General features: G+C 39.4%; 1 protein-coding gene across 9 annotated transcripts in view; it reads left to right on the top strand.

The window, feature by feature from the left end:
* LOC103152801 (unconventional myosin-XVIIIa-like) overlaps positions 1-12,917 on the top strand; it is a 46,239-nt gene that overhangs the window by 17,308 nt on the left and 16,014 nt on the right. For 5 of the 9 annotated variants that reach the window (XM_016661427.1, XM_016661428.1, XM_016661425.1 and 2 more), the window contains exons 3-7: positions 10,091-10,141; positions 10,875-10,962; positions 11,401-11,507; positions 12,224-12,400; positions 12,544-12,754. In XM_016661427.1, coding sequence (XP_016516913.1) covers positions 10,091-10,141; positions 10,875-10,962; positions 11,401-11,507; positions 12,224-12,400; positions 12,544-12,754 — 634 coding nt within the window. Of the gene's footprint in view, positions 1-7,020; positions 8,114-10,090; positions 10,142-10,874; positions 10,963-11,400; positions 11,508-12,223; positions 12,401-12,543; positions 12,755-12,917 lie in introns of those variants that run through there. The other 4 variants (XM_016661430.1, XM_016661431.1, XM_016661433.1 and 1 more) reach the window with 2 other exon arrangements.

Genomic DNA, 12,917 nt, shown 5'->3' on the forward strand with positions numbered 1-12,917 from the left:
TTAACATCACAACCTAATATAGTTTCAGTGTTTCACACTTTTGTCGTAAAAATGCAGCTCCATGACAAAGCTGACCACAGCTTCACCGTTACTCTCTTCTTTATTGGTGTCCGTTCTTCAAAGTGACAAGCTGCTAGCAGTGCTGCTAATTCACAGCCAATCTCCTGCCAAACTTAACGCATGTGTTCTGTACTGAGCAGCTCCCTGATAGCAGACAGCATGTCTGCAGTCCACAGCTAATCTATATCGTCGTTTGAAGTTTTCAGTGATGTAAATCATGGCAATAAATCAATGCGGTCTGCTGGCAATCAAATTGCTTCAGAGCCTTACACTGCTCAGTTCTGCTAGTACTGCCTCTGAAATACATATGAAAATCTGAGCACAGCCAGGCAGAGCTGGATGTCCTAATGAGTGTGGCTGGGTTAGAGACGGTCTAGTGAATTAGCACCTTTATATACCAAGGCACGGTCTCAAATCTTCCGGTTATCCTGTGTTATGCAGTGATTAGGGGACCTTCTCCTGTTGGAGAGCAAGAACAAATGGTGGTCACTAGTCTTGTAACTGGATGTTTGTGGCTATTTGGTTGGCTAGATGTCTACTACTCCATCCCACCAAACTGTAAATGGGTCAGTTAATATTGACTACTGAAAGTGCTGTTACACTACAGTGCATATTGACCCAACCAACCAACACATTCATGCAGCCATGTTCAAATCAGTTTGCAAATTGGGGTGAAGTTCCTTAGGATCAATATTTGCTGATCCCAAGTTTGGAGACTTTGGATCTCTTTGAGTCACAACTTCCTCAGAAGGAAGGGCGTTGACACATGTCTGACAAACAGAGTGATGAGACATTTGTAGCTTCTCATGTTTTAGTAAGGCAGATTACTACTAGTAGGCCATTAGGACACATACATGAGGTTGATTGACTGTTCTAAGACACACCTCCTGGCTGTGATTGGTAGTTTTTGACCAGTAGTGGTGCATTAATTCAGATGGCGATAACACCTCATGGAGGAGGTGGAAGAGCTCGATCTTTTCACAGATTATCTGTCTCATAACATACTGTCATGGTTTAACAAATATGTAAAAAAACATAATTTTTTTTAAAAAGTTACAAACTGTGACTTTAAGGTCAGGTTGAAATCACTGAAAAGCTCTTCATTTTTCCTCCTATAAATTATGCATTCACCATCTGCTGCTTTGTGTTGTTTTTTTTCCCTGAGGAGTAGAAATAGTTTAATATCTAGAATCTCTTTGTTGATTATACACATGCTCTATCCAGGTACATTGGAATTATTGTGCAGAACTTACAGTCGAGTCACCAAACCACCAAAAAGAAATAAAAACTAGCACTGAATCCAGACTTGTTGTGAAGTCTGCGTTCAGACTTCACAACATAATATGAGAATCCACAAAAGCAAAGTTGTGTGGATTCTCAACATGTACTTTCTGCTACAACTTTCTCAGTAAAAAAATGGCATATTTTCAGACATGAACCCACTTCTAGTAGGATTAGCATTGAACTGCCTGAGGGTAAAGGCTGCTTTGCTCTTCATTCTACTCCTTTGAACTCCACCCACTTTACTTCCTGTTGCAGTATTGAGTGGCTGGAGTTTTTGGGCCCCGCTGCATTAATTACTCACCATCTCTGTTGGGTTGTGACTTCCCTTAATTATCATGGCAATGACTATGAAACTGATCAAAACTTAGGGTGATCTCAAGTACTTAAAGCCACAGAAGCCTCATTGGCTGTCCTTCTGCTGCCATCTTGTGGCAGAAGTGGCCATAAATGGAGAAGGCTGCCTTGAAGTTGGAGTATGTAATGGTTTTATATGAGATATGTTTTTACATATTTGTTAAAACTGTCACAATGTTATAACAGTATAGTATGAGAAAGATAATCTGCTCCTCTACCTTCAGTGCTCCCGTTGCTAACTGTAGAAATGCACCGCTAAGTCAGAAACAACCAATCAAAGCCAGGATGAGGGTCCTTAGGACTGTCAGTCATTCTTATGTACATGCTGCTCATACCCTTCCCCTTTCTGTCTGCTTTGCTACAGCTTCTCCCCATTAGTAGAGCCTGCTGTGAATGCTCAGGCATTTGCCACCGATGACGGCAGATAAAAAGTTTTAAGTTTTTAGTAAGTTGTTTCTCTGCCATTAGCGGATTGAACAGCGCAAACATGAGTTTGATTGACAGCATTCATACCTTCCTCCTGGCTCTGATGGGTTGCTTTTGACCGGGAGCAGTGCCTGGCTGTAGACTGCAATAATAGCAGGAGCAGCTTGAATTTTTTTTTCTTTTCAGAGTAACTGTCTCATATTATACTGTCACAACATAGTGAGAATTTTATCATGAATGTAAAAAAAAAAAATCAACATTTTTATAAAAGTTACATACTGCAGCTTTAAGGTGTTGTTTCTTCTTGGAATGTGGTAGATATGGAGATTATACCACCCCAACATCTGTACTGGAAGTTCTCCTTTAGAAACCTTTAAACCCTGTCAGCCAGCTTGTGTTGTTGATGTTGTCCACTGTACATAGCACTTACTGCAGTCTAATGGACACACACACAAAGGGGCATGTGTGGGTGTTGTTGGACTGTGGTGGTCTTTGGTTGGGAGATCAGTGGGGCTTCTATATTTATCCCACTCAACAGTCTCCATATAATCACAGCTGTCTTCACATCCCTTGTCTGACCATTGATTTAAATAGCTGACCTATCAGAAACCTTCGCCTTGGTTCTCTCTCTGGTCTGCCTCTTGCCTGTCACTTGGATCTTTTTGCAGTTAAGTTAGTTTGCTGATCTGTATGGCTCTCTATTGAGAACTCTCTGACACAATTACTTCACCTACAGGTAGAACATTTAACTTTGTCTTTATTAGTCTAACAATACTGGAGCTGTGATGCATATCAGATATCAGTAAGGAGTACAGTTTTTTAAATTGTGTTTTCCAAGGAGTCAGCTTGAGGAATTTTTGCCTGAAATGACTATTTCCTGGTTGCTTCCTTGGTGGTGTCAGTGGGTATCTGTGGGCCACAGGTTGGAGGGGTTATCATCTTCTGGAAATTCACCCATGGCCACCTTCACATGTTGAAATGTCACTTTTCTGGTTTCTACACTGATCCAGCACACTAAAAGCTTACGTAAAGTAACCGAGTTCTTTTTGTTCAATGCATTGAGTAAGTGAGCTGATTAATATGTGAAGGTTGGTGTTTCTTACTTCTGTTTATTATTTGGGCCAAAACCATTTTTCAGAATGGTGGTTGGTATTTTCTTGTTATAGAGACAAAGTAATGTGGTTGCTAGTGGGCCAAAGCTAAACATTACTAACAGTACTTGTAGACTGGCAGAACCAATGAAAGCTTCTGGTTTATGAAATGATCTTCTTGTTATATTTATAATGTGTTTTGTTAAGGAAATAGTAGACTCTAATTAAGATGGAACAGTAATTGATTAATAAAAGAAAATGGAGTAAGAGTCCTAGATGTTGCTTAAGTAGCACTTTTATTTATCATTTAATTTATGTCTCTCTGCTATCTGTTGTATTTTCAAACCATGCAGCAGTGTTGTATTTGAATGACTTTGCATTTCATTCATGCTCAGAGTCCACTGTGTCCATGCCGTCCCAGAGTTCTGCGTTAGATCATTCCAAATGGAAATTATTTAGAGCCTTTATCAGAGCAAAGTGTTTAGATAGAAGAGCAACCAGTGGGGAAATCTAACCAGCAGATTCATTCCATTCATCACACTTCAGGTGCTAATTTGATTCCAACCAGGCAATTAAAAGGTAAGGTAATCACAGGCTTTGTTGAGTAATGTCCTGTTCAACATAGGAAGAACACACCCTGTGATTCTGTAGCTAGTAGAACCAGATAGAGAAAACAACTTGACACAAAGTAATTCACAATCAATTTTTTCTCTTTGCAAACTCTTCAAGTTTGCTTCAGTTAAATATAAGCCTAAATTAATATGATATCTTCAGAAAACACCTTGCCTCTCACCCATTGACCACTGGAGATGGGTTGCAGCCCTCTTTCAAACCCTGCAGGGATGAAAGCGTGTTAAATAATGGATGGATGGATTTTCAGAAAACAAGTCCTATAAAGGATCAGGCAGAAAATTCTTAATCAAAACCTTGTTGATTAAAGAAACGCTTAACGGGATGAACTTTCAGTTTTTAATTTTAAAATAATTTCTACGGATGTTTTACTGTGAAAAGATGAGCTTGTTTACTACTAAATAAGTTTGGATAACTTTGGAACATAACTTACCCCTGATGTTCTCTTGCTGTACAGCTGACTTTCCATTTCAGAATGAAAATATCTAAATAAAAAGCACTTTTTGTTCAATTCATTCAGAAGTTCAACACTGTCTTTTATTCACTTCTTAAACTTTGTCGTTTAAGTTGTAATTTATGCCTTAAACTTGAACATCTTTGCTATTTAGAATTCAGAGCAAAGATGTTAAATGTGGATTTAGAAAACGCTTTCCCAATGTAATTTATAACTTCAGCTCAGAGTGAGAGGAAACCCCTCTAAGCAATTCAGTATAATATGTAGCAGCCTTTAACTAACTTGGATTTCACCTCATCACGTCCTACTTGAAGCCTGATGCAAAAATTGGGTTGAGGTGCTGTGCTTCAGATCATTGCAAGATCAGTTCATCCATAATTGACACCAACCATGGAGAGGTGCTTGTTATCGCATCGTCCATTGTTGGTGTAAGTTGTTGTTGTTGTTATTATTATGATGTCAGGGCTCACATTTGGCATAGCATGAATGTGTAAAGCATTCTCCATAAATGTGTACATAATAAACCACTGTAATGTTCCTAGGTCCAAAACAATACCATATAATGAATTCTCCTCCCACATGCTGCACAGCTGAGTGTCCTTATCAGAAAGGGGAGGCTCTATTCTTACAGCCTTCCAAAACAAGACACACTTGTTAAGCACATTCCTGATTATATTGTCACAGACTATAGAGCGTCACCTACTACCTGAGACTTACAGTTTGAAATGTTTTGAAATGTAGCTTGTAAGTTCAATCTACTTTCTCCTAAAATTGCACAATCTCACCTTAGGGGAAACTGTAGACTAGAGATCAACTGATACAAGTATTTTTAAGGCCAGTGCTGATTATTTTGACATCAGTTGAATCGATCTCTGCTGAGTGTTTTTGGGGCTGATTCTTGAAGCTGATATTGCCTCCCTCCGTTTACATGATAATAATAACCCAATGATAATAAATGTTACACAAGTATCGATTTCAAACTGGAGGGGAGGAAATGGAAAGAGGAAATATTAGAGGAGAAAATAGATCAATGTATGATTGTTAAAAAAAGTGTCAGTAAATAAAAATATATACAGAATATAGAAAAAATAATTTAATGAAAAGTTGTAATAAATAAAATATTACATTAAATACTGAAAAGGAAAATGAAAGAATAGTGATATTACCTTAATATTGTTGAAACTTATAAACAAATATTACTTTGTCACTGAATAATCACATATGTTTGGAAAGTTGTACCATTTAATATTTGCAACATTAATTACTTTATCAAGTTCTTTATTTCTATAGTTATTGGTAATTTTCCCAGTCTGACTCATACCTTCATCTTCATCATATATTTATCAACTTCTGGGTTTACAGAGTTAAATGTAAAAAAGGATTCAGGAGATCATGCCAAAGATTTTCCAATCTACACCTAAGAGTTTTTGAGTCATCTGTTCTGACATGTGATTTAACTCTATATATTCTTTCCATTCATCCTGTTCTAGCTCCTCCTTCTCCTGTTCCATCTTGTCAGTCCCAACTAATGACAGCAGAACAACATGGCATTTTCATCTCGCTTCTCCTTCTGGGAGCAAAAGGAAAGTCTTACATAGAAATGTCATTAAACACACACTTTAAATGCATGCTAAAATAGCATTTTACCCAGGTAGTTAACATAATTGCTCATAGCTCTTGACTATTTTTTAAAAGTTTTGGCTTTTCTAACCTAATCTGCTGTAATTTTGCACAATGCTGAATTATGTCACTAATAATGTTCTGACTGCATCACTTGTATGTGTTGTATATTTAAGGTAGAACACTGTATGTGAAGACAGAAAATAAATGGTTGTGGTGGCATCTTTGCATGTTTTGAGGTTGGCCCAGTTTGTCACCATGAACTTCATATAAAAAGAAGGTTTTGATCTGGTTTCATTCTTTACATCAACACTTTCTAGATCAAAGAAGAGAACAAGGTGGGAGGCAAAAGTGTAAGTAAATACTGCAGAGTGCTTTTTAAAAGTTTCACATGGAAATGCAATTTTCCTAACTTTTGTTTTTATTGGAGCTTTTGATGTTAGTCACTCAGATCAGACTGAGCAGATCATTAAGTTAGACCTCTTACATTATGAACTCTTTTCTTTTGGTCATGTTTGTTTACTCCCCTCCTGCAACATGTACATTCACATACAGTGCAGCATCTTCACTTAGACTTTGTTGATAAATTAAATCTTGAAGCTTAATAATTATAGTCATCATTGTGGTAAATGTATTTATGAAGCACATTTAAAAACTGCTTAAGTTAAATAATAAAAGTAACTCAGTCAACATCATTGACTGAGTTAATCTTAAAAGTAAACAGCAGCATCAGGCCAGCTAGAATTTAAATTTCTAGAATTTACTTAATTTCTTTTGAAAACACCATTCCTGCTCTCCTGCCTCCCTGTGCAGGTTGAGTTTTTTTTTAAACTTTATTTCAATCAGTTAGCATTGGCAAAGCTCTGTTGGTGAAGAAACAGCCCCTCGACATGGCGAGTGACACATAAATCGTGTAAGAAATGGATAATGAAATTTGTTACCAAGACTTCTAGTAGTCGATTTTTATCCATTTTATCAATTTGTTCTTGGAGCCCTATCTATAACCAATTGATAATTTGTCTGTTGGCTTAAAAAAGTTCCTTCCCAACATTTACACTTTTGCTTTCTGTATTTCCTCTCCGTAATTAGTTGAAAGTTGACAGGCTGGCAAGCCGGGCCCAATCAGTCCCTGGTCTAGATCCTGGCAGAGTGATATTCAGGGCAAAAAGTCCTTCAGCAGCTTCCTGGGATGAATCTGCTGGTGGGGAGGCGAGGTTCCTCCCCACCAATCATCACACCAATCATCACAGTGCCTGTTAAAGTAACTGAACTCTTCAAAAGGCCTGAAACACCACTGAAGATGACATTTAAATTAAACGGATCTAAGCCTTCACAAGTCCAAACGATAGAGGCAGCTAGCTCTGGGCATGGAAACAATGAAAACAATGGCGAAAGTATTCTGAATGGTCTGAACAATGGTAATGTCGATCCTTTGGACACCAATACCAGCCAGATGGACCTTACAGATGAACAGAGGACGGCACACAAAACGGAAGGAAATGTGGTTCCTCTTGTTATTAAAAATGTTGTGTCCATACAGGATGATGAGGCAAAGATGCTAACTCAAAATTTAGGAAAAACTAAAGAGGAAGCCAAATTTACAGATGAAGCAGTCAAAACAGTTCAAGCACCAAGAACAGCTCCACTGACAAAGACAGTGCCAGCATTCTTCTTTAAACATGACATTATCAAAACAGAAAATAAAGCGGGTATTCCACAAACACTGACACATTTTATGATCGGTGACAAAAGAAGAGGGCTTTGCTCACAAACCAGGAAGGAACAAGTAGAGAAAGGGAAACCATCTGAAGAGAAGAAGAAAAGTGAGCTAATAGAAACAAATCGGGAGTGTACAGAGGGTACAACCACCCAGGTGTTACAGGATACCGATTATTTCACATATTTAAAGAAGACTTCATCAGCTCGTATTGGCTTACCTCAGACGGCTTCCAAAGTTACTTCTAGACAATCTTCTCTCCTTTCAGTTGAGGGATTTGTGGCTCCTCCCAAGTCAGCTCCCCCGACTTCCTGTACAGCTGTCACATCTGCCACCTCTTCAGCCACTCCACTCCCAACTGCCTGTAAATCCTTGGGCTTACCTCGACTGCATTCTGCCCTTAGTGCAAATCCCTCTCAACAAGCTGCAGGAAGTCGGGAAGAGTTCCAGTGGTCCTGTGCAACATGTCTGACCTATGTATGTATGAGACCCTGGTGTTAGAAATGCATGATCGGGGTGGCGCAGGGGCAAAGCACAACCCATGTATTGAGGCCTTAGTCCTCATGCCGATGGTCGCAGGTTCGATTCCCAGCCTGGTGACATTTGCTGCATGTCTTCCCCCTCTCTCATAACCCTCCTTCCTGTCAAACTACTTTCAAATGAAGGCCACTAGAGCCAACAAAATCTGTAAAAAGAAATGCATGGTTCAGTTAGTACAAGTAGAGACTGCTGATGTGCTTAATGTCTGAATGATTTACAATGGCAGATCAGAAGTGACGGATGTGTGAGCTTGTTTGTTGTGAATTAACTCCTCAAGTGATGTGATTTTGTTTGAGACCAGTTTTGAACGTGCATAATGAAAGGTTAAAGGAAGGAAGGTTTTCACAGCTTCAGTGTTTGAACAGAGCACTGTTCATAAAACCTTCTATTTAATTTTAATCTTATTTTGAAGAGGAAGCACATTGAATCTGAGCTCTAGTTTTGAGTTATATGTATATACTTGTGGTACGAAGTGTTTGTTGTGTGTTGACAAGCTCTGTGAATATTTCCCAGCTGACAGAAGGACATAACAGACATTGCATTTCAATCAGTTGCATGGACTGGTTTGGTTCACCGTTTGACTAACTGTGTGCCATTTTTGCTAAAGTGTTTGTGAGTACATTAGTGTGATGGTGACCAGGTGAGAAGAGCTTTTTGTACTCTTGATTTGGTGTTTACACATGGTATAAAACAGGGAGCCAGCAGGTTTGCTTTACTTCCATTTACAATAAGGCCAGGTGTGAGCTATAGTAGTGCAGATAAGAACTATAGCTAACTGGTTTTGCCTTCATTCCTGAACTTGGGTTAACTTTTCACTTTTAAGACATATCAGCTTTAATGTCATTCTAAGTTGCTTTGGTAGCTCCTTCCTTTTTTGCTTTCTCACAGCGCATTGTGAATTATGCTATCAAAAAGCATGAGCTTTGTTGTCTAACTATGTTCTGAAACAACTTGAATGATTGCTGGTCAGTGTATTCCTCGTTTTATGAACATGTATCCTTCATGCTAATGTAATATTCACCCAGTTGGACAGAGTCTGACAGCAGGAGATGCTCAAACACAACACTAATGATGTTACTCAAAATGCCAAGGGAGTGAAGAAATATGTATGTATCACATCTGATGTTGTCATCTCAGTATTTGCCAATATCACCATTGCAAGATTGTGTAACATTGTGCAGGTCAAGAGGTGTTCCAACAAGCAGGTGTAAACAGTTCATTAGAGGTCGTGTCCTCATTAAACCCTTGCTTTATGAAGTCAGAGAACTCCAAAGACCAACTCTGACAGATCATTGGTAGAGCAGGGATTTAAATTAGCTATTAGCTGTTGGATTAGCTAATAGCAGCTAATCTACCTCAGCAATCATTATTGATGATAACTAAGCTATCATCAATAATCTGCCATTACGGAGATCACTTATTAATAATCGCAAAATAAACATCAAGCTTAAAAACAGAATACTATAATGGACTGAATATTCTGTTCCTTGTGTGTAAAACGTTTGTGTTTTTTGGTGTTGAATCCTGACGCATAGAATGGCATTGTTGTCAATTGCTATGGCAACTAGTTTGTTGAATGAGAAAACACAAGAATGAGTTGTTCTGAGCTATTCTTCAACACCTTTTCTGTGTCATTTTTTTCATTGCTGTGGTGCACTGTGCTGAATTAATAATACCTACATCTCTAGGTTTCATTCAGTTAACGGAATTATAACGTGGCGGCGCAGCTATGGATGCCATGCAAAAGAATAGTCTTTTAGCCCTCCAGCGTTGTGCACATGTCCGAAATTTCTGGATGGAAACAATAAGATGCTAGGGGTCTATGGTGTGCGTGTGTGCGAATGTGTGTGTGTGTTTAGCATGTTGCCCATATATAACTGTGCTTTGACTTCTTAATGCTGCCAACATCTTCAGGAATCAGGGGAAGAGGATCAGTTTTCTCCTTTCCAGACGTCTCATGTTGCAGTTAAGAAACCTCCAGTGTGGCCTGGACCATGCCTGTCTTAAAAGCTCCAGCTCATCACATTAATCTCAATCCTGTGAACCCACTGTAATGCATGTTTTAGATGTTTCTCTACTTGAACACACCAGATTTTAATAGTGAAAGATGTCCTCAGCAAATCCTCCCTTTTTGTCAGCCACTGATTGAAATCAGGAGTGTTGAAGCAGGGAAACATGGGAAACGAGCAGGGACCAGGTTTAAAGAGAATTGCTCTCCACTGTGGCATGTAGGTCCTCTGCTCTGTCCCTCCCTTTGCCTGCAAAGTGCATGTTTCCAACAATATCCAACCTATTTGATGGAACATCACTAGCCATGATGTAATGTTTGTGGATTCACATTCATAAATACGTCATGTTTCATTAACTTATTTTTGAGTGGTTTTTCTTATTTTGTGGCCTGGTGTGATATTTTCACAGGTGTTCTTCTTGCTTATGCTCACTGGTTAAGGTGATTTAAAATGTGTGAACTGGGGTTCCAACACAGCCCCCCTCCCACATAGCCCTACAGCTGGTGTGTGTTTGGCCTGAAGTTTCACTCACTAGCTAACATTCCCTCCCTGATGCAAGGTTCTTTCTGTAACTTCCCAGCATGCACTGGGATCAAAATGGATACCGCTAGTGACTTGAGACCTCTTCAGTGTGATGATGAGCAGCTTTTGTCCCTTCTGTGTTAAACCTGAAATCGTTGTGTTTTCAGGTGAAGACAGAGGAGCAGATTACAGCAGAGCAGGCCTGGTACGGATCAGAGAAGGTCTGGCTTGTTCACAAAGAGGGTTTCTCTCTCGGTGAGTTAGGGTTTTTAACTTCTATTAACAGAAATAACAAGTTATTAATCATTCTGCTAGCAAAACGACCTCTTCTGTCGTGTTCCAGGTTCTTTGATTGGCCTAATTTTTTTAACCTCAGGTTTAAAATTATTGCCCCAAAAAATCCTTTTTGATGAGGCTCGTTCGTAAGATTCGAAATACTTTCTGAAAATAACCTTTTAAAAGGCTTTAAGCATAGGTAAGCATAGTGTAGGTCTGATGTAATATTCTAATATTAAAAGTCATGCTTTCATTAACATTAGGCAGAAAATCCTCATAATAGAAATAAAGGTGTGAAAGTGGATTTAATCTATATAGTGTCACACTTAGTGCATTCAGTTACTGAAATAAATAAAGTTTTCTCTAGTATTTTCATTTTGAACATGACTGCATGTTTCCTGCACTTTATTCTTGCAGCCACTGTGCTGAAGACAGAGTGTGGCTCACTCCCTGAGGGAAGGGTGAAGATCAAGCTGGAGCATGATGGAACAATACTTGATGTGGATGAGGATGACATAGAAAAGGTGAGTACCACATGGATACAACAGAGTACTGATGGTCACCAATCAGAATCTGACTTAAACAGCTTCTATTCAATGTGTCTGAGTACAAAAGTTCTTCATAGCAGGTGTCTGTAACTTTTACAATTCAAAGTTCAGTTGAATAAACTAGTAGCAAATGTTACCCGACCTTTTAAAAAATATAGCTTCTAATTTTTAATAAGTATTTTAGAAAAATTGTTATCTTAAAAAAACCCCACTACAATCAGTTTGTAATGAGCAGGTTTATCTCGATGAGACCGTACTCGGATACTCGGGTGAGTGATCCTGTTCACTCACCCAGCAGGATCAGTCCATTGTGCTTCGGTGGAAGTCTGGCAGTGGTAAAACCTTCATCAGAACCTAGCAAGGAGCCTGCCTTCAGCAGGAAAGGGGACTCCATTATCCTGAATTTGCTCAGAATTCCTCTTGGTTATTCATTTTTCAGATTTTCAGTTGATGATCTAAATCATATTTGACTGTCATCTGAACCCATATATTGTGTTCTGGTCACACTGAATCTCAGACAAGCTGCTCAGATAAAGCCTGCTGTCCCTGGGTGGCCTAAACAAAGTTACAGAGCCTCAGATTATATCTGTATATATTTTCCTTTATAAAACACTTTCTCACAGAAACAACAGTCCTTGAGGTTTTAGGTACCATGACTGTCAGCTTTGTCATGTGTTTGTGTCCGTGTGCAGGCCAACCCACCAACATATGACCGCTCAGAGGACCTGGCTTCACTTGTTTACCTAAATGAGTCCAGCATGATGCACTGCCTGAGGCAGCGCTACGGAGGAAACCTCATCCACTCCTTCGCTGGACCCAACATGGTCGTTATCAACCCTCTCAGTACACCTTCTATGTATTCTGAGAAGGTGAGTGGAGACTATAGGTGCTACAGCTGGTAACAGAGCAACAGAACAGGACAGTTTACAATGTGACACGTTTATCTGTATTAGCATTGGCTTCAGTTTACTTTAAATATTTTTCTGGTTATTCCTGCCCTTCCTGCCAACAGGTCATGCACATGTTCAAAGGCTGTCGGCGGGAGGACACTGCCCCTCACGTCTATGCCGTGGCCCAGTCAGCCTACCGCAACCTGCTCACTACCCAGCAGGATCAGTCCATTGTGCTTCTAGGGAAGTCTGGCAGCGGTAAAACCACCAACTGCCAGCATCTGGTCCAGTACCTGGTCTCCATAGCTGGAAGCACGGGCAAGATCTTCTCTGGTAACCCATCCACAAGAAGAAACAACACACATTAACCAAACTTAGAAATTAGGTGATGCTTTCGTCATATCTGTGATGTGACTGCAGTCGCTCACAGACTGGAAGTAATGAGCCACTTCTGGTCAGATTAAATTATTACAGAAACCAAAAGTGCAGCAGGCTC

The sequence above is a fragment of the Poecilia formosa genome, unplaced genomic scaffold, assembly GCF_000485575.1.
Source record: "Poecilia formosa unplaced genomic scaffold, Poecilia_formosa-5.1.2 Scaffold328, whole genome shotgun sequence".
Taxonomy (NCBI): Eukaryota; Metazoa; Chordata; class Actinopteri; order Cyprinodontiformes; family Poeciliidae; genus Poecilia; species Poecilia formosa.